Source organism: Lagopus muta, chromosome 2, assembly GCF_023343835.1.
Source record: "Lagopus muta isolate bLagMut1 chromosome 2, bLagMut1 primary, whole genome shotgun sequence".
Classification (NCBI taxonomy): Eukaryota; Metazoa; Chordata; class Aves; order Galliformes; family Phasianidae; genus Lagopus; species Lagopus muta.
In genome coordinates this window covers 64,650,083-64,677,718 of record NC_064434.1, presented here as the reverse complement: position 1 = coordinate 64,677,718, position 27,636 = coordinate 64,650,083, and the positions used below count along the sequence as shown (strand labels likewise).

The following is a 27,636-nucleotide window of genomic DNA, read 5'->3' as shown; positions in this document are numbered from 1 at the left end:
TGAAAAGTTGATAATAAATTCTGCTGGGTTAAGCAAGAATTCTGCCAGAGAGTAAGAGAATTTGCCAAAGCTTAAGCAGAACATGTGGCGGTGTTTTTTGGCACTTGCAGACTCTGGCTGTTTAGGAGTAAAGCTCTTAGAAACAAAATAACAAGGTTTGGAAGAATAAGCATTTCATTAAATGAACTGGAGCATGTTCCAGATGCAGATTAAAAGGAAAGACAAAGCAGAAATATGATTTGGAAACCGTCAATGGAGAACAGCATGAAATGTTTTGATAGTTCAAGTAGTAGTTGTTTATCTCTCTTGAAACAGATACAGCACTTGTTAAACAAACAAACAGCAATAATTAAGTAAATACTATCATCGTGCTTTTTTCCCAAGGAAGCTCCTTTGTGAACAGGCAGGTTGTCTTGCTGCATTCATAAATTGCTGGCCACCAGGATGAAGGGAAAAAAAGAAAAAAGATGCTAGAAAATCCTAATCACTCTTCAGACAAACTTTCATACTTGTTAGGTTGCTCAAGTTATGTAAGGAGTGGAAATCCAGTATCATCTTGTACTTGTACACCTCAGTCCATTTTGCAGACTTACTGTTGAAATGCCAGACAGTTTGGGAGTGACTTTGAGAGTCATTCTCACTGAACACACAATCTGTACAAAAATACTTTTTCTCATTCATGGCTCTAACAAAGTTCAAAGCATCATCAAGCTACCTGATGGAAGGCAAAATAAAAGCCCCAAAACACACAGAATCACAGAAACACCAAACAGAATGTTTTTACACATTCATAAATTCACAAGAAAGCTCCACAATGCACACCTCTCCTAAAAATGATTTGTGTTGTTCAGCTTCTGGAGCCTTTTCTCAGATTTAGCTGCTCAGATTTAGCTATGCTATGCTTCACAAAATGTTATTGTTCTTAATATAATATATTTATTTATATATATATATAAATAATATATATTCTCAGAAGAGGTCCCTCATGTATCAAATAGCACAAGTGGTAGGAATGGGAGGGACACTAACACAACCAAAAAATATAGTCCCACTCAGACAGCTTACAAAATAGCAGGCTGACCATGTACAGCAATATTTGTAACACTTTCGTAAATACATAAGAGAGCAGTGAAAGTACCAAAAGGAAAACCAAAAATGTTCAAAGAAATATTTAATGACACAGACAACCACGGGGCTAAATATTAGATATACATTAGTACCATAAGTTATTGCAATTCCATCTGTACAAGGCAATAACGTCTCTAACTTATTACTTACCCAGTGAAACTAGTAAGGAAATTTTCTGTCTTCTCAGATCCTTTCCAAAGCTGCTGTCTTTACACTCACTACTATTTGCTGAAGCCACATCTTTCCCTATCTTCTTTACTCTTCAGTGTGATAGTTCAGACTTCCAGGCCATGGTTACATGACCTACTAGTAAATCTACTTTGGCTTCAGAGACATAGGTGTATAAGAGAAGGTAAATGGGCTTAGTTACTCATTGAAACTAGCTACTCCAGATGGCAGATGTCTGACTGCAAACTCTTTCTTTAGGTTACAGCCATGCTTCTGCTGCCCCTGGGTAGACTAAGCTGGGGACTACCTATAAGTGGAAAGAACAAGGACTGCCATGGTGCTCCTTGATCTAGTTTCATAAAGTAAGTAGCTAACTGATTTTCAGTGCAACATTCAGGTGACAAAAGGATAAAACCTGAAAAGAACAGGCTCAACACTCCACAACTGCAGTTGAATTTATGTTTGTTTTCCTTGGATTTTTGATTTGCACAACATCCTAAGCTTGTTTAACTGCATGAGAGAAACAATGGCATCTACCAACACCATTTTTTTATCTTCAGATGAAAAAGAAATTAATGTACAAATCTTTGCATTATCTGTGCAGAGCCAAGGTTGTCTTTCCCCAAGTTCATCCATACTGTGCTGCATTTCTGCTTGAAAATCTCTACCTCTGAGGTGTGGCGAGGTAACAAAAATCCCAATTTTTGAATATTCATCCCACTATAGCTCAAAAGAGACTTTTCAGAACTTACTGTGAGAAATGAATGCAAAACAAATAAGCTAGAAAGACTTTTTTGGGTCCTTCCCTGGCTTGGAGTGAGGACTGGATTCTAGGTGGTTGCTTTAGCAACAGAAACACTGCCTATGTTTGTGCATATGTGCACGAACATATGTGAAAAGACTGGATTCAAAAGAAGATGAGTGTTTTTCTGAAATCAACATATTTCCATGATAAACTTCAGCTTTGGGGCAAGCTAGCATTTTAGTGGAAAACCATTTAATACGCAAACCCTTCTCTAGCTTCTCTAATCTCAGCTCCTTACTTGATCATTAGGACCAAAATCTTCAGAGGCAGATTCTTTTCTGCTTTACATTTATGCAAGTGTGGTGTACAAAAAGCATGACCAAACAAGTTCAAATAGCAAAAAAAGAATTTACCTTCTGCATTGCACTCTGGCAGGCCATCGAACCCTAATAGTAAGTTGCCTTCGTCATCATACTGTGCATAGGTGCCTGGAGGACAGGTTGGGGGTGGTTTCTCAGTGGGAGGTTCAGTTGTAGTTGGCTCAGGAGTGGTAGTTGTAGTAGTTGTTGTGGTAGTTGTAGTAGTTGTTGTAGTGGTTGGTGGGAGTGTTGTTGTAGTTGTAGTGGAGGGAGTGGTTGTTTTCTTAATCATTTCAAGACCAATCAGAGGTTTCCCTCCAAGGCTTATTATAGGTTTATCTTGTGCACTTGCTACAGGCTTACTAAATCTGCCATGTCCAAACAAAGGTATTCCATCAGGACTCACCATTGGGGCACCCTTTTCATCTAGGAGAGAACAAAATCAAAATATCTCATTCATTATCTGTTGCAGACTTATAGTATGGTACTTAGCAACAGTAAAAAGCACATGAACGCTGAAAGCAATAACAACCTGCTGTAATTAATTTGGCCAAAAAGGATGTTGTTATCCAGAAAAGACACATGGCTTAGAAAATCACTAAAAAGTTCATAAGAATCTCTAGGTAGATCACAATACTGTTCAGTGATACCAGCTGTCTGATGAATGTTTATCGGGTTTATTGGGAAGAGCAGAGGGAGATTTCCTTTCAGAATCACAATATGCAGACTTTACCCACATTTAATCAGTCTTTTAACTGATGAAAAGTAGGATGAATCCATATTCTGTTCCCTATCAAATATGCACAAGGAAAGACTGGAATGAACTTGTGAGGTGCTGTCACTGCCACTTTTGTGCCAAGTCCCAGATACTGCAAGTATTCACGATCACCAGTACAACTGCAGGCACTAAATCTGCATTCAAGAGATCTATTCAGATGGAGTGATGTTCAGCCAGCAGTGTTTTCACAAATCATACACAGGGTTTTTTGCTATCTGTAGTCAGTTTCAGAAAACAAACAAAAACCATCACATATCTATGACTGGCACTGTGCAAGTAGAAGAATAATTATTTTTATGTACAGAAATAAAAAAGTATTGATCTCTATTCTGGCTCACTTCTGCAGTCCCTTCTAATACTGATACAAGTGAGACAGACTTGGGTTATTCTTTCTGCCCCATGCTCGGGAACCTTTGCAGTGTGCCCTCAGGCATCCCCAGATCCTGTGATGTTACCTCCTTTGCAATGTTATCTCCTTTGGTAAATGTAAAAGGAGAACTGGCTTCAATGGATGAAGAGAAGGCTGAGGTACTGAGTGAGTTCTTTGCCTCGGCCTTCACTGGCAGCCAGGATTCCAGTACTTCTCATGTCCGTGAGCCCTGCATCCCTAAACCTCCAGGTGGGGACTGGGGTGGTAAATCCCCCCCCGCTGTGAGGACAGAGCAGGTCTGAGACCGCCTCATGAGACTGAATGTGTACAAGTCTATGGGGCCGGATGGCGTGCATCCCACGGTCTTGAAGGAGCTGGCTGAGGTGGTTGCTGAGCCGCTCTCCACCATATTTGAAAAGTTGTGTCAGGTGAGGTCCCGGATGACTGGAGAAAGGGTCACGTCACTCCCATTTACAAGAAAGGGAACAAGGAGGACCCCAGGAAGTACAAGCCAGTGAGTCTCACCTCTGTTCCTGGGAAGATCATGGAACAGGTCATACTGGATGACATGCTTGATCACATGAGGAATGGGCGTGTGATCCATGACAGCCAGCACAGCTTCACCAGAGGAAGGTCATGCTTAACCAATTTGGTGGCCCTCTATGATGGAATGATGGCATCAGTGGACAAGGGAAAGGTGACCGATGTCATTTACCTGGACTTGAGTAAGGCCTTCGACATGGTCCCCCACCACATCCAAATTGGAGGGATGTGGATTTGATGGGTGGATTTGATGGATGCATAAGAGATTGGTTGAAAGGCCGCAGACAGGGTGATCATCAATGGCTCTATGTCCAGGTGGAGGCTGGTGATGAGTGGCATCCCCCAGTGGAGAGCTGCTGGAGAGGGTCCAGAGGAGAGCCACAATGATCAGGGGACTGGAGCACCTTCCCTACGAAGACAGCTGAGGGAGCTGGGCTTGTTCAGCCTGGAGAAAAGAAGGCTGCAGGGTGACCTCATTGCAGCCTTTCAGTACCTAAAGGGAGCCTACAGACAGGAGGGGAATCAACTCTTTGAAAGGGTTGATAACTGCAGGACAAGGGGAAATGGTTTTAAGTTGAGGGAGGGGAGATTTATGTTGGATCAGGGGGAAGTTCTTTACAGAGAGACTGGTGAGGTGCCAGAACAGGCTGCCCAGAGAGGCTGTGGATGCGCCGTCCCTGGAGGTGTTCAAGGCCAGATTGGATGGGACCCTGGGCAGCCTGGTCTAGTATTAAATGGGGAGGTTGGTGGCCCTGCATGTGGCAGGGGGGTCGGAGATTCACAATCCTTGAGGTCCCTTCCAACCCTGGCCATTCTGTGATTCTGTGACTGTCTGATGGTGACCTGAAGTACAGTAATCCTAAATAGCTTGTGCAGGACCTAAGAATGCTTGGAGCACCAAACAGCTCAAAGATTTGTACCATGTGCAAAAAACTTTAAATTTTTTTCTGTAAAATGGAAGCAACTTACCAACAATTGTACGTCCGTCCCCTCCTAATTTCACTCGAAGTGGGTTGCCTTGGGAATCTTGGAGGTATTTTCCTTCAACATTTAACACTAGTCCTCGGTCAAGATCTACAATCTAAAAGCAATAGATGGACTCAAATTTAGCTAGTGTGAGAGAATGCGAAAAGAAATCCTGGGGAAATTCTGATGGTAAGTGTGATGAAGAATAGGTACAACACCTCCAGACAGACTTTTAAAAGTGAGTATAGGAATCACTGATAAATTACTGCTGAAGAAGGCAAATCCCCAGGAGTGAAGCTTCAGTGTTGCATCAGAACCATATTCATATTGACCTCTATAATGCGGGCATGTACAGGAGCTACTCCCTTGACTTGCTGCACTGAGTTTTTTGGGCTGCACTACTCCTAAGGTGGATTCATGTAACGCTTATTTGAGTATGACTCCAAGTCCTTTTAAAAACAGTATTTAAAAGTACATCTGCTAATCAAAAAAAGAAAAATATTAAACTAGCTAATTTAGATTGAAGTAGCAGTGAAAACAAAGTTACTAAGATTTTAATTGAGGTAGGAGACTGAAGAAAAGCCTCTGTCTCATAAAACAAATCTGTCTGAGAGCCTGGACTGAATTTAAGAGGTTACTTCAATTAAAATCCAGTCCTCATTGCTATTTCAACCCAAAACAGCTGAATTGTGTGCTGTTTTAACCTGGGTTATTACATGCTGTGGCATAGAGCACAAAAATACAAAAGCTGCTAGCTGACGAGAACTGGGAAGAGGACAAGAGCAGCACTTTCAAGTTGGCAAGAAAAGCTTGAATTTGGTGTTGCAGAAAAGACTGTAGCAGTAGGAACAGTAAATCATGAGATTTGCAGAGGTCAGGCAGACTCTGGAGGCCTTCAGGCCCCAGATGATGACAGATGACGACACAGGTCCTCTTGCTTTACAAGATGTTTAGAACGTTCTACTTGCAGCAATGTCTCCCTCTCCTGCAGCAGGGACAGATGCCCCACAGCTTCCCTAGGACCTTTCTAGCCCACTTTCTGAGGTCTATCTGAAGAATCTTGGACTTGCTTTTCAAAACGCCTTCCTTGAACGTGAGTTACCTGATGCACTTTTCTGTGCTCCTCTATTGCAATAAAGAAGACTGAAATGACCATAGAATAATTGGTTTTATGCCCCTTCTTTTACTTGTATCATGTGGTGTTCTACTCTATGAGCAGCTCTACTGACATCACTGAAGCTGGTCAGAGCCTTACACTACCCAGTGTTTGAACAGGCATGCATGAAACATTATTTTCTTCACTACAATGGTTGGTCATAAACTGACTGGAAAGGATTTTAAAAGTCAAGTATTTAGGCACCTAGTAGGACTTGCTATTAATAGTGCGTGAGATCACTAGAAATTAGACTGAAACACAAAACACTCAAAAGTATCATTTTGAGGCCTGTCACCCCATAAAACCTACTGTGACATATTTGGTTTTAGAGCAACATGCCATTTATGGAGCAACTTCTCATGTTGACAGTCTTGTTCAAGAGCCTCTCTCTGGAGATGCATCTGGAAGAAGCATCATCACAGAGCTCATCTTTCATGGGAACTGCTCTGGACAATTTCCATTCACACTGTGCAGCAGCATCCTGAGTCACTGGGGAGCATAAGTTCCACTGACCGTGACAAAAAAGTTTTGCTAAGTCTATGGGAGTACTGATGCAGTTAAGCATTCGAAGTTTTAAATCAAATGTTTGAAATGTTTGAATAATGAAATGGAGTATTTAGATTTAAACAAAACAGTGGAATTACATCATTAAACCACCTAATTTTACAGCTTCTTTGACTAGGGGTACTGTTTCTCCTCTATTCTCAAAGAAAAAGTAAGTAAAACAAAAGGCCAAAGCATCTCGAATTTGCAGAGGTCACCCTACCCACTTTGTTCCTTGTGGGCCATTGATTACTCTCTGTCCACTTGGTTTTCCATTATTACCAGTTAATATTTTTCCATTTCCATTCTTTGTTGTAAGGTTAGGTCGGCCATTGTAACCTGAAATAAGAGAAGGAAATAACAGTGGTTTAGAAGAAAATTGTGCATACTACAAAGCATAGTAGTTTATAACATAGTTTAAAATGCAGTTTAAAATGCAAAGGAATACAAAACCTCTTAAGAATATACTGTTAAATGCAAATCTTGTGTAAGTGTTTTACTGGTGAAGGTTCTAAGATGACTCCCACTAGCAACCCTTAGCTTTGTTTAACAGATGCAGATATTCAGGACTTTCTCATGATACATCTCAAAATCTGTAATCAATATTCAAAAAGTGAGCAACTGAACCAATGTGTAACATCATTGCTGGATCTGAGAAGCCGTACAAAACCCTATTCAGCTGCCCATTTGGGCTGCCATGCATTGCAGCAGAGGTGGAAACATGGCCATCAAGACACTTTTGAACTTTGTAAACATTTGGGGTGTGTGTTGAGAGAAGAAATCTTATTAAACAGAACAACTTTCCTAATCTATCCTTACACAAAACTGAAGACCCGGAAATCACTATGGATGATGGGAGCCTGAGCAGATCAGACTTTGGGACCAAAGGCCTAGGGCACACATGGATTAGACAGTGTCCTCAAAAACTGGGCTCCCTGAGAACATCCGAAATAAAAAAGTAGAATGTTATACTAAACAACTGAGTTTGCATTCTGATAGAGAACTTTTCAAGGATTGCTGAACTTATGAAAACCTCAATTCAGTAACATTAGTAGAACAAAAACAAGATACCTTGCCTATAAGGAGGTCTAACAAACTGCCGCTGGGAAGGGCTCCGTAGCCTGGAGTTCAGTAGTCGCTGGCGAGGGGACAAAGTGGAAGAGGAGACAGTTGGAGGAACAGTGTGTGTCGTGGTAGATTGAGAATAACGTGGCCAGATGAAGCTTGGTTTAGAAGGGGTATGTTTGTTAGAGGAATGAATAATTCGTGACGCCACAGCAGAGCTGCCTGGAGATTCAGGAGAAGATATTTTTAATGTTGGAGTTTCTTCCTTCTCTTCCTCTTCGGATCCTAGTTTGTGAGGTAGAAGAGTGTCCATAGATTTCCTCTTATTGCTAGCAGTGTCATATGTGTTTTTATTACCTCTAGAAAGAGAAGGGGACCACTTTGCTGCCAAAGATGTAGGTTTCTCTTCCATCTCATTCTGATCATACTCACTGTTATAATCATCCTCTTCATCAGAAACGGACTGACGAGATTTAGAAGAGGAAAAGGAAGGAACTTTTCGAGGAAGTTCAGTTTGGGACATTTTAGATGGTAACAGGTCATATTTTTTCTCTGTATGGGACACTATTCTTGTAGCAGCCCTTGATTGACTAGATAATGAGGGACGAGTTTGTCTTGAAGAAGAGGATGATAACTTTGAATTATACTGGTTGTCTTTTGCTTTATCACTGGCAGAACTAGAGTCTGGCTGATTAAGTTTTGATTTATGGGAAGGTACCTGAGAACCTGGCTGCTGTTGCTTTGATAGAGACAAACTTGAGCTTCCCTGAGAGAAAGATGTAGGTAATCCCCTAGAAGTGGACACTTCCTTAGGAAACACAGAGCGACTGCTGGCTCTGTCACTGTCTTCTGTTACATCCTCATCATTATCTTCCTGCAATTCCTCATTACTCTGGGATGAGACAGGAGATGGTAGCCGCCTGCCCCTGGAATGCAGTAAGGAAGGACTGGTTTGTACCTTCTGCAGAGGTTCCGAACGGGAGGTCTTCTGGGTCTTTTTTAATGGAAGATGAGAAGAGAATGTCTTTTTAGGCAAAGACACACTTGGATGGCTTGGGTTCACCTCATGAGTTACAACAGACTGCCGATTTGATGGCAAACCCCTGAGTCCAGGCTCTGAAGTTTTAGAAGGCACTTTCACCAGCAAGGGATTTGGCTTTTCTTCCACATTGCCAGAGAGATCATTATTTTTAGCTGGCAGAGAATGGGAAGAGGCTTTAGGAGAAGGCACATTAGTATTACTTTGCCTCAGTTGCTTTGTTTCGTTATCTGAGTACGTAGGAACAGATGAGGCAGAAGAGCGTTGTGCTGAGGATGGTGACAATGCTGATGGCTCATGTTTCTCTGCGCTAGTCTGCCGTGATGCCTCTGGTGTGTGGGTTCGAACAGGGGTCCTCCCTGAGGCAAGAACAGGGTGGACTGTCCGACTAGAAGACAGGGGTCTAACAGTCCTCCTGTGATCCTGGGCTTTTGGCAGTGTCACTGGAGCTTCTTCAGATGAATTATGATCCTCTGTCACTTCAGTAGACTGGAGATCAAGTTCCAGCTCTCCTGTCTTTCTGGAGGGTAACTGGGATTTACTTGGAACACCTCCTCGAGTCAAGACTTTATTCTTATATTCAGAAAGAAGACTGTTTTTATCACCAACACCAGGTGAATGAACAGATGACTGCTTAGAGGAAAGTGACATCTGCACTTGTGAAGAAACAGAGGAACTCTGAGAAGGAGATGAACCAGCATTCACAGGTTTTTTAACCCCTGAATTGTCTTGAATCTTTCTTTGTTGCTGAGCAACTGAATCCTCATTAGGAGCTGAAAAAAAAAAAGTGTTTATTCATAACAATAGCAGAACAAAATACAAGAAGAGAAACCAGTCAGGTAGCAAGAACAAGACTACTTAGGAGAACATGAGACAGTATTTATTTGTGTGCTAATCCACTTATGTGGATTTTTTGGTAACTTGAGTAAAACTTCAGGCAATTAAAATCAAATATCTAAAAGTGGGGCCTGCAACATTCGGTCAGCAGAACCAGATCTTTAGCAGAACTTAGTCACGTTTATGACAGCATGCTGCACTGTTCTGTCTGAGACAGGACACATTTTTAATTTAGGATTCAGCAAAATCCCACAACAGCACCTCTTTGGCAAGGAGGCAAACACAGAGTTGTATGAAAGTAGGCCAATTTAGCTGACTTTAAAGAGCAGTTGTTGTCAAGAATAGTGCAACCAAAGAACCAAGTATGGTTTTATTTGGCCTTTGCGTAACAAAAGCGCATATATTCATGCAGCATACCAGGAAATAAAGTATGATGTGCCTTTATTTAAAGTATTACAGTGTTCATAATATTACATGTGGTAGAGCAATGAATGTTCATTTATATGCTTATCTACTATAAGCTTATATGCTTATCCATAAGCATCTCTTCGGACAATATAATGATGAAAAGAGCTAGCAGAAACAGTGTTGAAGAAGTAAAATCCCCCAGGTTAGATAGAGGGAGCACAGGAGAAGCTAAGGAAAGTCAGAGAATGAATGTAACTGGAACCTAGGCAAGAAAAGACAGACTAAGCAATTAGTGACTGGCTTGCTGCTTACCTGCAGGGATGGCGACACTGAAGGCTTTAGACTGAGGACCGGGTCCCCTCCTGTTTGCTGCACGAATTTTGAAAATATAGCGCTCCCCAGCCTGCAGACCATCTATTATGGCTGATGTTGTAGCTCCAGAGTAGGTGATGGACTTTGCTCCAAAAGGCTTGAGAGCAGGGGCGTATGAAAGAATGTATTCTGAAATGATTTGGCAGACGGTTGGAAGGAGGAAACTGAAAACAGTCCTGTTTCCAGCGGACAGACTGTATGGGTAGGATGAATTAGAACGTGCATTACTAAAATTAATACACTAGCAATGCACGTCGAGTCAACAGCTGGAGTACAAAGAAATGATATATCTACAGATCGGTAAGTTAAATAAATATTTGTTCATCTTTATAGAAAGATAAAAACAAATCATTTCAATGATCTAATGACTGAGATGATTTAAGAAATTTGTCTTGTTCTCGTCTTTCAGATTAGGACTACAGTGGTACACATGCACCCTGCTAGTTGTCTGTAGGAAGGGATAACTGTGGGCATGAAGAGGAGCTTAGCCACATGTAGATTTCCTTGTTTTTTGAAGCCTCTATAAGAGGCCACAACAGGATTCTGAGAATAAATTCCAAATGAATGAGTGAAAAACTCTAAAACTCTGACACTACTAAGAACATGAAAATTATTTTTTTTCTAAAAATGAGATTGTATTCAGTGCATTAAGAAATAATCCAAGCACATGTCATCAAAACAAAAAAAAAAAAGTCATGAATATGGAAATGCATTTGCTGCTTAGACAAAACAAACACCACATGGTATTGGAAGGTATTATGAACTTTGAATTAGATTTTGTTTGTTTTAGAATGCAGAGGAGATGTTTTAATTACAGAAAAACTGGTGTTACTCTGGTAGCTTTCAAATGGCTACCAGAAGGCAGTTCTTTAATATATGGTATAAACACATAAAAAGGAAAGACTGCAAAACAAAAGGACAGAAAGACAAAAATCCCAGATTATCACGTGCTATCAAAATGACTAAGAAGTGCTAATTCAGTGATTTCACTTAGCTAGTGTATATATTATGTATGCTGTTTATTTAGTTTAAATAACACTTCATAGCGTAACACTTCATGTAACACTTCATAGCCAAGCAAAATGTGCATGTAAGTGTTCAGCCCACAGGTATCTTTAAAATAGTTCATCTAGATGAACTGTCTAAAGATCAGCAGCCAAATATGGAAGAAGGGTTACAGACTGCTCAAAATTACAAGCAGATTTTAAATTTCAGATAATGTCCCTGCATGACCATATTTTTAAAATAATAATTCTTAGTCAGAATTGCAGTTCTATTGAAGTAATTGGCAAAACTCCTTCTGAGTTCAAAGAGGAAAGAATTCCAGCATTGCCTGGAAGAATGAAGAATGCATATAGCAAATCTTTTACAGGGACACAGCACACTTCCCTCCAGGACTGGGACTTTTTAAATCCTGAAATGCTACAGCGCTGATAAGGCACTTCCAGAAACCTGTGTAACTGGAGAACACAATCCCATCAATCAGTGGGAATGAGAGAATCCAAAAATCCTGCCTATTTCTTTTTGGAGGGAAAAAGGGGAAAAAAATCCAAGAAAGCATTTTTTTTTTTAAACATCCCATGCAAGTTAATGGCCACTCACTGACAAATGAGCTTTCCACCCACGTATGACACTGCTACACTGCACAAGCCTTATGTGTGAAATCTGTTGAAATCTCTATTTGTGCTTGCTTTATAAGCAGAGGCTTTCCTTCCACAGTAATCTACAAATAAAACACAGTACAAACTCACTCACATTCTTGGCAGCCACTCAACGCTTCCTTAGTTTTTTTGTTTGTTTGTTTTGCCTAACAATCCAATTACAAATCCTTTGGGAAAAACCCTTCCTGAGCTCCATTTCAACCTGCTTAATGATGAAGAAGAGGTAAGTATGCATGTGTGACATCTCAGGAAGCTCTGTGATATCCTCGGAACAAGGTGATGGCTTCCCAGCAGTGCAGTAGAAAATCTGGGCTGGAAACAAGGAAATCTTGCTCAGGTGTGAGCCACTAACATCTAAAGAAGTCCCAGCAGAGTCAGCAGTTTCAGCTTGCTGCATAGTGGCAATCTGCTTTTGAGAAGACCAGATCCAATTCAGAGTTACAAACTGAGAATGACGACTTACCTTTGACTTTTCCTTCACTCTCTGGGAGAGCATCCCAGGATGCTGCTACAGAAGTTGGTTTACCCTTCAAGGGCCAAACATCTAAATTTTCAGGTGCACTTGTAGGAGCTGTGAAACAGACAAACAATAGAAAAGGCAATTAAGAAAGCATGAGCTACGTGGCACTTGCTTTTTGCTTCTTCTTCTCGTGGCAGAAATGCCTATATGGTCATTTCAAAGACAAACGCAAAGTACATACAGAGCTCATGTCCATGCATGCCCCTATTGCATCTCTGTCAGGCTGATGCATCCAAAGGAAGAGGCAAGTCCAAGCTGCAGTGCTGTTCCTCTAATATACCCAAATCACCTCTCCCAGTCTCATCTCACTGCAGCAGCACTAGTTCTTCTCCATACATACCCGCCTCTGGGGTTCGTTGGAAGACAGACACACTCCATTTGCCTTCCTTTTCTCCCTCCAAGATTTGGACAGCAAACTCATACATGGTGTCTGGTGCCAAGTTCTCCACCAGCGCCCGCCGGTTGGACACCTGCTTGTAATCCCACCTTGCTGATTCTCCCTTTTCTCGATAACGAACATTGTACTGTCTGGGATCAGACACACAAGGAAACAAAAGTTCAAACACAAAGCACATTAGCAGAGTGAAAGCAACAGCCCCCGAGGTCCCAGCCCCATGTTGCTGCCTAGTCACCATCCCACCGTGGTTTCTCTGCTTACTTTTACCTCCAGATGGTGAAGCACCCCCTACCAGCCACTGTCACAGAGACATGCACATTCCTGTGCCCTAAGTGAAACTGCTCCCGCTACCAACTGTTATTAAATAAATGCAGAACTAATCATTGCTGCACTGTCAGCATTTCACCTCCAGTGTCTATTCAGACAAAGACACACGGGCTAACTACCTATTTGCTGCAGCCTTCTGCCTTTCATACTGTTGGTCTGTCCAAGCAACGAGCACAGACTGAGAGGACATCACTCGAACAGTTATGTCCTGCACCACCTCCACCTCTTCCTCCTCTGAAATGAGAAAATAAAATGGCACATCAATAATAAGAATAGTGGAGATCCCATTTAAAAAACAAAACAAAACGAAAACCCTAGTAGTTCATGCTATAATAGGCAGACAGCATGGATGCATAGCAAAGACAGTAGTAGTGGAAAAGCACATGCATTTGCTTACAGGACTTAAGTACTCATATATTCTGTAGTCCTTTAATATTTTGCTCAAGCAAGCAGCTGCAAAGCACACTTCTTTCAAATGGGCTATTAATGTAGATAATACAAGATTTTCCATTGTAAACAAACTCTCCTGCACACTGGCAAAGAGTTCTTATCTACTACTGAAAAGTGGATTAGAGGACCTATCCACAAAGAACACACATTTTTCATTACCTCTCATGATAGCAGTGTCTCATAAACAAGCCACAGAAGTGGAAATCTCTGCCTTTGTCCTGAAAGTGGTTGCTTGCAATGGGAGCATGCGAAAAGTGAAAGTAAGCATGAGTAGTGGATGGCAACACCTCCATAGAGAAGATGGGATTTTAATAAGACATAGCTCCCAGTTCTGACAAAGGCATTTTCTATCACCATCAAAATACTTGAAACAAATCCATCCACACTACACTGTTCTAATCATAATGCGAGGGAGCAAGAAGGTGGCATAGGCAAGGAGATGACTCAGAAATTCACTCATCCTTTTTGATCCCATCTACAGTATATGTAACACTTTCCCTCCAAAGGAAAGTGAACACTTTCCTATGACTTTGCTGTCTGGGCTGACTGGAAATCAACCCTGCAGAAAACAGGGCAGAGGTGTGACAAGAAGGCATCTAGTTGTGGAGGTGCTGGCTTCCATTTAATCAAGCCTTCTCATAGGGTTATTGCAGTTCATAATGTTTGCCAATAGCTACAGCAGAGGAGATTAAAAAATAAAGAAGAAAAAAAACAAAAACTCAACCATATTATGGGATTCTGTTTTTTTATTAATACTGCTTGAGACACAGAAGCAAAGACAACCACCAAGCACTTTAACCCACATAGAGAAACCTATCTCTAGCATTTGCAGTCAAGAAACACAAAGCTATCTCAATTCAAAAGTCTCCAGGAATTGACAGTTGATGTGAAAGAAACATACCTATGACTTTCCTTTTAGTTAAAGATGACCTATAGACAGGTTGACTGCGTCCTTGGGTACTCCGTGATGGCAAAGAAACCACATGAACTGATTCAGAGGCTGTACATGGGAGGGAAAAACAGATTTTTCTGTAAACTTGATAATTGTAAAAAAAACCAACAAACACTTTACAGGCAAAAATCCATTTTATTCTTTTTTAAGATACGAAAGGATACGTAATTTATTTGGATTCATATAATTTATTTCATAAGTTTCAGAATGCATATGGTAAGAACAATAAAGTTGGTACTAGAAGCAGGAAAGCAAATGATTAACATGAAAAAAACACATTACAAGATTTCTATGCTCAAGCCTTGAGTTCCTCTCCTGAGAATTTGATTATTTAAAAAACATTTGTTCTCCATCTTGAAAAAACTGTAATATACAAGAACGAAAACAAGAAGATGGTTAAAACCACGTTACAAAGAATTTCTCATCAAGATGCACTATGATACCAAATTCCCTCTAAAATCACGACCAAAGAAAAAAGATAAAACAAAAACCCACAGTACGTAACACCTAGAGACAACCTCAGCCTGAAGAAACTTAGAGTAAGGATGAAAGCGTAAGAAACAGAAGCAGGAGCAGCAAACACAGCAGCCAAGGACTACAGAGAAACTCGGACCAGAAGAGAACTGGATTGCCAACACAACATTTGTACAGATGTGGAAGAACTTCCAGCTACAGTGAGTCTCTTTCCAGAGCTGGTCTTGGCAGAAAGATGAAAAGTGAAGAGAAGGGATGAGAATAATTAGGAGATCCCAGCTAGGAAAGGCTGTGAAACCCTGGAATAACTGATAAAGGTGACCTAGAAGTTCTCTCTCCTTGGATAAACCAAGATAAATATGTTCTTTTTGTACTAAGCCAACAAAATAAAAGAGGAAATAGATATTTAGATTACAACGCCAGGAATTCTGGCAGTCATATGTGATTTCTGAACCATCACCAGTCTTGTAATCCAAAACCAAACTGTCTGTGGGACAGGCTTCCAATATACAGGAGAGACTAAGAATTTTAACCTTAAGCAAATGCATCCAAGCAGTAAAGAGCAGCTAAAACTTCCAAGAAGAAGGTTAAAATGAAAGCCATGAATGCAGACCTTGAGCCCACTCAAGGTAGAGAGCATACAGGACAAAGACGGGTAGGAGAATGACACAACCCAAAAAGAGATGCTCTGCCTATAGAGAAACAAGATTGCTGCAAACGCCACTGTTACAGCTAGCTGGAAGTCCTTTAGGTCAAGAGCATGTGATCTAATGAAGGAATGCAAATCATCACAGTATGGCAGGACAGGACAGGAAGCACAGCAGAGACCAATCTGACACATACAACGATAGTGGTCAGAACCTCCCTAAGAAATTACTGAGGACATGGGCATATGAGGGTAACATGGTAACATGTGAGTGTTTTTTATCCACTGGTCTGAAATAATGCAGGGACAATTTTTAAGAAGAGAAGAAGAAACAGTGGATTTGAGAGGTGCCCCCCCACCATGTGAGGAGACTCTGAGCTATGCCTCTTCTCTGCCCTTCCTCTGCTATTCACACAGGTAACTTACACATGGCCTCTTTTTAATATATTTTACTATGCTTTCCAGCTTGGTAATCACATTTTCATGTAACACCAAACACACAGCAAACATTTTCATTTATAAGAGGAAATAATTCTGATGGCTACAATAACATCATCTACGGCCACGTAGCAGCAACAGGCAATTACAAAAGATTGTTTTTTTGCCAGGAGAAAAGCCTTGTCGGATGTAGCAAGAGAAACCAAAGACAGAACGAATTGATGGGGTCACTGCCAAGGGCAGTCTGGCAGCAGTTCTCCCCCAGATGGTATCATAAAAATCTGGCTTACCAAGTTTTCTTGCTTCCTGGTTTTGCCGTTCTTGTGGCAGCGGAGCGTAGCTCATCCTTCGGCTGCTCTCTCCATACCCACGGATCTGCGATCTGCTGCGTGGACCCCTGAAGCCTGCTCCATAAGGTGGCCTCCACCGAAAAGAAAACCTGCCATCTGGAGACTGGGCACGAGCTCTCAGGGGTCTGCTTGGCATGTCCTTCTCTTCAGAAAGTAAGCAAACACACACAAACATCACCACAGTTATTATAAAGCATATGACATATATAGCAGCCCACATACATCTGTTGGAAGCACACATATTAAATAACATCAGAACAAAGAATATAATTTTATAGTTTTTTAATTTTGCTCTAAAACCCAAATGCAGAAAGAAGCTTTCCTAGAAGGATAGACAATACTCCACAATGTCTTTTCTCAGGCATTTCAGACAGAGTGGTACAGCACACCCAAAGTGAAAACACACTGTAGTACAAGAACTGCTGCCAGAAACCAGGATTGTCTTGCAGCTTTCCTGTTTAATCTTTCCCCATTTTTTATAAATCCCCTTTCCATAGTTCAGGCACACAAGAACATTATTTTTCTGGCAAGTGCTAAAGGTCAGTGTAAAATGAAGCACAGAGCAATTTCACTATTTTTAAACTTTTAGAAACTAATCTACATTAAAAGCAGGTTCTCTTCTCCTAAATCCTTCCCTAATGGTTCTGCTCACTGACAGCCTTGCATTTAACAGGTCTGTTCTACAAATGCCTCCACTTGACTTCACAAACTCCCACTACATGACACTTGAGCATTCTGTACTGTAACAGGTACTTCATGCAAGCCATTTGGCAAGTTAGCAGTGCTCTTTTAAGAAGCTATAAGGCAAGGATTCCTCAAGCAGCTAGTTTGCTTGTACTAAAACCCTCTAACCCATTGGCTAAGCCAGCTACTGTAACTACAGAAATGTCAGAACGAGAGCCTGGGACTGTACCAGCAGCCAGTTGCAGAGACCTGGGCAGACATCAGTGCACTGAAGTACCTCCTGCCAGAGCAGCAGTGAAATTCTCTTTCCTGCACCAGCTTGAGAGCTCCTACTTATTTCCAGTTATGTTACCTGAACTGTGTATCAATGCCCCCATGTCCCCACATACACCAAAAGCAGATTCTTTGCGATGTTCCTGCTCAGTGACACATCTATAACCGAGCTTTTCACTGGGTCCTGATCTGCTGACAAAGTTTCAACTTCTCACAATCTATCAATAAATTTTTATTCTATTAATTTATTCTTTGGAAAGGACCACAGTGACTCCCAAAGCTGTTTGCAGAGCTCTCTTTGCAATCTCTGAGAAATGCAAGATTTCAGTGCTAAACAGGTATACAACACATGCAGAGAACAGCACACTCCCAGGGATCTATGCCATTGCACTGAAAAACGGCAGCAGCTCAGCACAGTAAACTTTGCTGAAACTTTTATTTCACCTACAGAAAGACAAGATCATCATTTTAAACACACAGACTTAACTGTGCCTCCCTGGTAGCCGCTTCTCACCAGTCCAACAAAACGAAGCAGCTATAAACCCAGATTAATCAGCCAATTAAATCAGTACAATAAAGATAACTGCTTTCATGAGGCTCCCCAGTCACTTTTCAAGGAATGTTCAGCCACACATGCTGTTAAACACCTGCTCCCACAGAGTTTATTCTTCTTGCTCTCCTGAGCAGTTGTTGAGCACAGATTTCGGAAGTTCACCAGTCATGGATCATGCAGGCAGAAATCTTCAATCACAGCATCACCATGGAGAAACAAAAGACAGCAAAATCCAAGTTGGAAGGAAGCCCTAGAGGTGGCCTGTCTGACAGGAGCCAGACCACCTCCAACAATGAGCAAGGCCAGCTAGTCTTCAAAACCCCATGGGCAGAGTTCACAGAGTCTCCCTTTGGGCCCACTCCTGTGCTGCACCAGCTGCCTAGAGGGAAAGTTTTCCCAAATGTCCCACTCGAACCGCAACTTGTGGCTGCTCACACAGCCTAACAGCACCAAACAGCAGCTTTCTTGTAGTCCTGGTTCAAGCAGTGGCTGGCTGCTGTGGGATATTCTCCACCTTCCTCTTGGCCAGACCAGGCAAGCCCCACTCTCACAGCTTCTAATAGCAGTCCATGTGCAGCTGGCAGCCATAACCTCTTCACATCTCAGCATCCCTCCTGAGCCCCATCCTTGGAAGTATTCAAGCCCAGGCTGGATGGGACCCTGGACAGCCTGATCTGGTAGGTCACAGCCCTGTCCATGGCAGGCAGTTGGAGCATAATGATCTTTAAGGTCCCTTCCAACCTAAGCCATTCTATGATTCCACGAGCTGGGTCCCATTGGACAACCATTGTGGCTGTCCAGCTCTGGCCAGAAGGCAGTAATAAAAGCCCAGGTTTCTTCTCAGCAGTCCTGTACACTGCTGAGAACTGAGAGCCTGCTGGTGTGGAGAGCAGGAAGCAACACTGCAGTGCATCAGCTCTGCTTCACCAGTCAAAAGCCATGGCTTCCAACTGGAATTAAAACAGAGAACTGTAAGTGACAAAGGATTCAAAATAAACTAGCCTAGCCAGAAAGCCATATGGCAAGAATTCAATTTAAAACAAATGTGGCTTTAAGCAAAGAGAATTTTACCGGCACTGATGCTGAGTGAAGGAGATCAGCTGAGGTTTTAAAACCAGTGCTTCCTAAGGGTTCAGTTATTTTCCTCATTGTAGCACAACATTTATTGCCCATTGCTTCTATTTTTCTAGTTAGCTTCACTCCTATTATTCTTCTCTCATTACAGTTTGACCAACAGGAAAGCATCCAGGGCAGAGCTATCAAAGAACAGTTTAGATAGTTCTGATGGTAAACGTGGAACCACCAAAAACACTATTTTTATGTGAAGCACGTGTCCAGCTAGGCAAGGAAGTTCTTTCTCATTAAGAACAAAGAGCAGCAGAATGAAACTTGTCCATGCTGCTGCAGCCCATGGCCTGGGAGCCATCAACCTCATCCAGAATATGGCGGATGGCTCTGACCTTGGACACAGAAAAAGACTGCTTCATCTTATATAAGCACCTGCAAACTTGCTGTCCCAAAGGGCTCAATTGCACCACAAAGCTGGACTCTCCACTCTCCACCAGTCAGGACATTTCCCACTCAGTGAGTCCCCATAGACAGCAAGTCACTGCTTTCTGCTGTCACATCCCCTGTATCTGTGCACTCTCCTGCTCTGGTCTCTCCTCTCACATTGGCCCCAGCAAGAAGCATGGATTTCCATGGGAACAGTAATGCAGAGACTGCAGTGGCTGAGGAACAAGCAAAGCTAACTTAGCCCTATGGAGCATAGCCTGGTCCTGCTGGCCAGGCTCATTTGTCTTAAAAAACAAACAAGCAATCAAAAAAAAAAAAAAAACACAAAAAACAACCAACACACAAAATTAAAAAAACCCAAATACTTGAATAATAACATTTTCCTAAACATCAGGTAGGAGGAAGAAATAAATCTGGAGCATCATTCAAAGTAATTCAGTTCCCAAAGCAGTGATTCCTGTGGGGAGCCCAAACTCCTCGGGAACAAGAGTCCTAAACAGCCCACAGTTCATGAAAAAAGAAAGGTCAAAGCACTACGAAGGTCAAATCCCATGACCTTCTTCTGTCTCTAGGGTTCAGGTGCTGGATGTGCACGTGGAAATGTCAGGACTTGGATTTATGAGAGTATGCAGTTTGTTTATTTGCCTTGCTGAGCTAAAGAAAACAAAAGAAAGCAAAATCTCTTGGGAAAAAAAAATAAGGCATTGTTTTCAGTCATAGACTAAGAGAGACAAGAACAGGTGCAAGAAATGGGGTTTGAAGAGGAGAGGCTGAAATGATGAAGAACCAGGGAAGTAACTGCTTGATAGCAACAATATTAGATATTATAGTAATACTAAAGACAACATGGAAATATGAATACAAATGGAAATTTGGTGTAAACTGAGAAGAAACAGTGCTGAAATTGAGAAAAGGACAAGAGAGAAGTATGGATGGAAATGAGAGATGGACGACTATAAAATGGATCCATTGGGGTGATGCTGGGCTTCATCTACGTTCAACCAGACTTTGTACAAATTCTCTAGTTTCTTCCAAACAGGTTAATGTGACAATAAGAACTGGTTCACTTAAACACAAAAATCCAACAGTTATGCAAGTACAACAACAAATGGTAAAGAGATCAGTAAATTAAACCTCTTTCTGCAAATGGGAGGAAAGATGCATTGGATTACAACTGGGAGTTTTCATTTCCAGTGATACAGAAAGTAGTACATTTACCAACAGGAGATCCAAACACACAGAAACTCCCATTTCTTGCTCGCTACCTGGCATAACATACCCCCATAGGATGGATGGATGGATGCTTTGCACTGTTGCTCACTCCCAACATTAATACTACAGCTCCATCCAGGCCTGGTGAGTCATTCTCAGATAAATGGGCTTTTCAAAATGGAGTTCCTAAAATGGACAGTGAGAGCAGTCAGTTTTAGGGTCTCTGAGAGTGGGGGCATTTCCACCACTTCCTTGGATTGCCTATAGGCTGATCCAGCCAGGCATCTCTCCTTGTCTTTTGCAGTGGTCTAAATGTAGGCAAGTTGCTTGAATCCTCAGTGAAAGATAACTTCAAAAGGTCCAAATACAAGATACATACTTCAGATCAATGTGAAAACTGAACAACTGACAGCTATGACAGTGCCTGTGACTTCTCCTATGAGACACAGTAGATCTGACATTTATAAAAGCACACAAGCCTGCAGTTATTGTTCCCCAGTTTATACCTACTCCGGCACACCAGGAATTCAACTGGATTTCAGCAAACTCTTGATGAGGTTCCAAAAGCATAGCAATGAAAAGACTAACACTGCAAATGCATTCACTCCTGACCATTATTTTCTAATAATTTTTGGGATCGACCACCAAGCAATTGACTGAACTGAAAACTTATACTTGTCCATCTCCCCAATACTTGTGCCTGCAAATACGACCAGGCTTATTGCCTGAAAACCGATTCAACAGTTTTGTGGACCTCCATTCTGAGCAAACTACAAAGATTAACTACTAACCATCTTAAGACCTCATCTAAAGTTCTATCTGCAATTAAAACAAAATCAAGTCCTTTTCTACATTCAAGAAAATAAGAATGAGTGACTCCCCTGTGCTGTCTTCAGTGTAGAAATATTAGCTACGGCTGCAGGAATTTGTATATTGTATCTTGGACCCAAAAATGCAGGGCTGATTAAAGCGCTGGTACTGATTTATCATAGTTGAAGCATTCGCTACTTTTGCCAAAGTTTCTGTGTGTGTCAGGACTGTGGGAGAACGTTTTAGAAATGATGTAAGCCCAGAGTCTGAGGTCTAAGCTGAGGATAAAACATCCTCTAAACAACCACACAAGGAGGCAGCTTGCACTTGCCAAATCACACAGATTCTTCAGAAGGCCTCATCAATTATCGAGCAATGGAAAAACAGATTAGCTCCAGATGAAAAGGAAAGTACTGACCCCTAGTAATCAATCTGTAACTGTGGGGAAAAAATATCCCAAGCAATTCAAACCAATTAGAATATGAATGTAAAAAGTAGCTGAAATCTGAATCCACCAAAAAAATAAAAAAATAAAAAAAAATTGGGCGCTGTTAATTTACCACCACAAATCTAAGCGCAAAATGTTTGCTTTTGCCTTTCGCAGTCAGCAAGAACTTTTCTGCATTTTCTCCCCATATGTCATTACTTTCAGCCCTGGAAAACTGGACCTATAAAATGTGTTCCGCTGCAGAGAGAACACGTATTTGGCAGAGATGGTAGACAACATTCATACAGTCTATAAACATCTACCAATCTCTTCATTCCAGGCAGAAGTTTGTGAGGCTAAGCACAGTGACACAAACTAGCAAACTAACAGATTGAAAAGAGACATTGCTTGGAGATAACAAGCTCATCAGAAAGTGATCAAACGCACGTATTAGCAAAGACCAAAAATGCCAGGTGGGAAGGAAATCCTGACATGGACAGCTCTGCTAAAAATCATCATGTCTGCACTGTAACAGTAAGCTGGTGGAATTTCTTATAGATAGAAAGATATTTAATATGTTAGGTTTTCAGATAAGGCTGATCGATTCTGTACTCCGGATTTGAGACCAGTGCTCCTTTACCAAAAAATAAAAAATAAAACAAGGAAGACTAAATAAAATGTGCCAAACTGCCCAGTTCATTCACCCTCCTGAAAGAGTGGATCCTTGTCTTAAGAAGTCCTTAACTGCTCCCTGAGCGCAACCAATTGTCCTCTGAGATAATAACATTGCACCACTGCCAAATTGCAAGAGCTATCCAGTTTCAGAGCTCAGCAATTCAGTTTATCAACGCCCTACAGCTTCCCTCCCAAGACCCATCACCAATGCTAGAAACCAGCTATGGTTACTACATCTCTGAGATAATTCTTTAGGATATAATGCTGTTGGATACCATGCGCTCTTAAGTGTTCAAGTCCTGCCATTGTGAGGAGAAGACATAAATGTATCAGTTGTAGTTGTATTAAAAAAAATTGACAGAAAACAAACAGAAAAGAAAGGCACTATATTTTGATTCTTTAGTTGGCAGCTCTAAAATGAATTCCATTTGTGAGGCAAGACTCTTCATAAAACATCAACACTCTATAGCTTATTATATCAATCTCCCCTAAATGCAGCTGCTGAGAAATGTACATTTGGTGACACTTAAGTCTGTAATGTGTGGCAAACGCAGCCACAGAAGGCACCAGGAAAGCCAAAGTGTGTTCATGCACCAAGGCCTGTATCACAGCCAAACCTCTGCCAGGAAAAGAGCTTATTGTTTTCAAAAATGCTTTGCAACATGATCTCCTATCATTTCATGCCCGCAATGGGTGTTGTTTTCCTCATGGCTCTCCATAGTCCTCCAGCAGGTAAACCACTTAATGCATGGGTTTTAAGGGTTGGGACAATTTGGATACATCATTTAATTTTTCCATCCAATTTGAAATAGAGTATGAATCTGAAAAAGGAGAGAGCAAAACTTCAGTAGCAGAGCCAAGCATCTAAAGTTCTGCAATTCTTTGTGTAGCTCAAGGCTTTCTATCCAGCAGCAAAAGAAAAGCCACATTTTACCATCACTGAGTGGCAGCATAGAAAGCACTACTACCTTCCTCATCCAGCAATCCGTGCAGGGGCGGCTGCTTTGTTCCCTGCTTTCACATGCTCTCAGTGTTACTTATCTTCACACAGCTATCCCAAAGCCACATCAGCAGAAAAGAACAGACAAAATAATACAGGAAGACATTTGTTTCCTACCCAAAAATTAATGCACCGTGTCACTTTGGCAGAATACTAGTGGATTTTTCCTTTTTTTCTTCTTTTTTTTTTTTTTCTTGAGCTGATAGCTTGATCCAAGGTTCATTGAGAAAATGGGAGCAATTCCACTAGCTTCATCGAGGGCTGGACTGAGGCCATCCTGAGCGGAGTTCACTCCTCAAAGATATTTCCTGCAGTCGGTGAGCCAGCTCTTGCAGTGCTGATGTGGCCCTCTGAATTGAGATGCACTGCCTGCTCCAACTGCACAAGACCTTGTCCTTGACTTACTTTAGCTCAGCCACATCACACAGTGTGGCACTAACTCTAGCAGGGCTCTTCCTTGCATTGAGGTACTTAACGCGTGGAAAAGTGGAATTATCCAATTAGAGAAAATAGGATTGAAATGGGAGCCAAAATCCAGCCTCAGGCTTACTGGGAAGTAGGCACCATCAACCTTGACCCTGCATGGACTGATTGGCTTATTTAATGCCGCTAATTCATATGCTCGGCATCAGATCTCCTCCTGGAAATAAGCCAAACAGTTAAAGTAGCAGAGGCAAGTGACACACAAATCCTTTGTTTCACAAAGAAAATTCATTCAACCCGTATCCACACACTTGGGCTTGGCCATGGAAAGCAGGAACTGGAACACTTTAGTTCCTGCAAAGCACAATAGAAAGTGTGCCATAATTCACCAGGCTCCAGCAAGGAGTTTTGGACAGAGGACCATTATCCAACGGTAATGTTTGATTTACACAGAGCTATTTATTATACATCCGTAGAAGAGTTACCTAGCATCCAGGAGACATTCCTTAAATTGACAGCATTAACAGAAGTTTCCAGGGCACTCTCAGAAGAGCCCTCTGAATGCCAAGTAAAGTAGGACTTTGCAATTTGCAAACTCAACAACATACTTCTATGTGTTTAACAGACAAATTACAACTTAAGAACAGCAGAGAGCAAGTTACTGAAGGCTTCAGTTGAGGCATCTCCAGTGACCAAATCACCAAGGCCAACTTCCTCTGGTAAAACCCCAAAACGTTGTAGGGGTTGCAAAATCACACCACAGCCTTGCCATGGTCTGCAGGTGCCCACCAGGCAGGGCCACTTCCCCAGCAGCCCCAGGAGTGAGGGCTGGAAGAGCAGAGGGAAGGTTTGGGAGGAAAGGGGAAATGTGCACACACACCTCACAGTGCATTCAGAGCAGAGGGGTTTAAGAGAATGAGAAGCACATCTACCATTGAAGAAGGAAAGAAAAGGGTCTGCAAGTTTATTTCAAAATACTTTCCATTTTGGATCCCCTTTCCACATCCTTACCATTAGATCCATTCACTTATGTGAGCAATCGTGTTCAAAGTCACAATCTGTGTCCAGCTCTGCAAGCTTCACATCTCTCTTACCAAAAAGATGCACTACAGCGAGACATTCTCTTCTTGGCTATCAATCAGTAAGTTTGGAAGAAAAGGCAGAAGATTTGTGAGTGGCACAACTCTGTGTGACCATGACATCCACGCAGATGACAGAATCATTCCTGCTTTTTCCAAGGAATCCAAAATGACAGATGTACATACTTTTACTATGGTAGCATCCACCAGCTAAAACAATTCCAAATGCTGTTCCAGACTGTGAAAAAGAGCCAAGTCCATAAATCGTATTATTAACATTTATTCTGAGTTGACTTTTTACTGAACTAACCACATAAGCAGACTTCCACAAGTTCTCCGTGAGAGCAGTGCTAAGCTGTTCTGATATAGGATGAAGACTCAACACTCTCAGCTCCTCTAGGAAAGACTTCAGCACCGCTGTGCAGATAAGACTGCAACTTTAACTTGGAGTTTCATGAATTCAAAGCTTTCAACACCAACATTCATGAAAAATGAGGTACACATATAATAATAAAGACATTCAATAAGTGTGTGTTTGCAAGTGTAACATTTCCCTGTGGTTATATATACATGGATATAAATTGCAGATATATCTATATGCACTGACAAAATTTATAATATACACTGGAAGATTAAAAAAGACATCACAAAGAAGTAAACATGAAATGAAGAATGCCATGCAAAGCAGCAGCATTGTCATTGCTCCCATATTGACCAAAGTGACAACACAAAACCATAAAATAAATAAAAATCAGTGTAACACTGGCTGTATTGGTTGGAGATTATTCTAACCTGCAGTGCAATGAAGCCTTGCTGCTGTAAGAACTGTGTTCTACAGCCAGTCACTATGTTTTAAGAAGGATACAGGTCCACCAAAGAAACATAAAGACATTAAGAGATCTAAAACATGACCTCAGAACTAGAAGAAACAAAAAACATCACAGTGGCTGGGGACTGAGGCACTAAGTTCTGTCTCTGAAAATAAAGGGCCAAATTGCAGTTGGAATTCCCATAAGGAACACTTGCAAAACCTCCACAAGGGGCACTTCCTATTGAACATCAGTATTTTCTGAGGAATAATCAATAGTTCCCTATTCAATACAACACTCTATTAGATTTTATTTTTTTAAGTCAATGCAATATATTCAGGGAGGTTGTGGGTTTTTTTGTTCTTGTTTTTGTTTTTTTTTAACGGATGCAAAAATATGTTTCCTTCTCAATTGTTTGATTCCCTATTATCTACAGATAACAAGATCCACAGATAAATAGGTAGTTCTAACCAGATGGCTTGAACTGTCAACACAGAAGATGGAGAAGCTTCAGTTGCCATCTGGAGTGTACCCTTTGGGAAGAGATTGTCTACAAAGATCCCAAGACAAGACCAATGTTATACCAAGCAAAGAAATGCAGGGATGGATTAAAGCTCAGCTCTGATTACCTGAAGAATAACAATTACAAAAGGCACTGACAACATCTCAGAAACAACCAAGGCAATGGGGTAAAAACATGGCAGCTGGCAGTCTGACAAGCACTTAAAAGTATCTCTCTTTGAATTCTTTCATTCAAGACTTCATCCAAAGCTCTTCAGCGCTCTTCAAGCTGAGACCTTGGTAGCACACAGTTTATTTTGTAAGGTACTCCCACTCTGGAGGGAGAGGAGGAGGCAGCAAATCATTGCTACTTCCCATTCATGGTGCAGATGAAAAAAAACTCACTCCAGCAGTCCAGCAAAGCTGAGCAGGAGAGTCCTGGCCTCTCTTGGCTGCACGGCTCAGGCCCCAGGGCTCCCTGCTGCAACCCACACAAAGCGGGCTGCCTGGGCTCCAGAGCATATGGTTTACATCAAGCCACTGTTTCAGTTCCTGGAGAACTATGGCAACCTGCTTGACTCAGCAGCCATGTCTGGGATTATAAAACATGAAACCATTTCCAATACCAGGCCTAATGAAAACTTCCAGGTGCTGATCATGAGATGGAGATGGGTGCAGCACAGACTATAAAATTAGACATGATATGTAGAACTGTAACTCACCTACAGTAAAATCTTCAATTGTGAAAAGAAAATGGAGCAATGTTTAGAGAATAATGTATGTCATAAAAACTTTAATTATTCTCAACTCCCTAACAGACAAGAAATGGAAAAAGCTGAACATTTGGCAAAACCATTTCAGAAGTGTTTTTAAAACCAGCTTCAAAACCAACTTCAAAAGCAGTACCGGAAAGTGGCTTTTAAATCCACCACTCAAGTCATTTCTTTGTCCAGATGCATCTCCTCCACCTGCTGTTTAATGCA

The 27,636-nt window shown here is 41.5% G+C and overlaps 1 protein-coding gene across 1 annotated transcript in view; it reads right to left on the bottom strand.

The window, feature by feature from the left end:
- Window positions 1-27,636, bottom strand: part of FNDC1 (fibronectin type III domain containing 1) — a 65,377-nt gene that overhangs the window by 23,700 nt on the left and 14,041 nt on the right. Inside the window, exons 2-11 of the mRNA XM_048936315.1 lie at window positions 16,633-16,836; window positions 14,734-14,832; window positions 13,502-13,616; window positions 12,999-13,186; window positions 12,602-12,709; window positions 10,418-10,606; window positions 7,828-9,633; window positions 6,980-7,095; window positions 5,061-5,172; window positions 2,455-2,826 (exon numbers count right to left, since the gene is read on the bottom strand). Of these exons, the coding sequence (XP_048792272.1) occupies window positions 2,455-2,826; window positions 5,061-5,172; window positions 6,980-7,095; window positions 7,828-9,633; window positions 10,418-10,606; window positions 12,602-12,709; window positions 12,999-13,186; window positions 13,502-13,616; window positions 14,734-14,832; window positions 16,633-16,836 (3,309 nt within the window). The remainder of the gene's footprint in view (window positions 1-2,454; window positions 2,827-5,060; window positions 5,173-6,979; window positions 7,096-7,827; window positions 9,634-10,417; window positions 10,607-12,601; window positions 12,710-12,998; window positions 13,187-13,501; window positions 13,617-14,733; window positions 14,833-16,632; window positions 16,837-27,636) is intronic.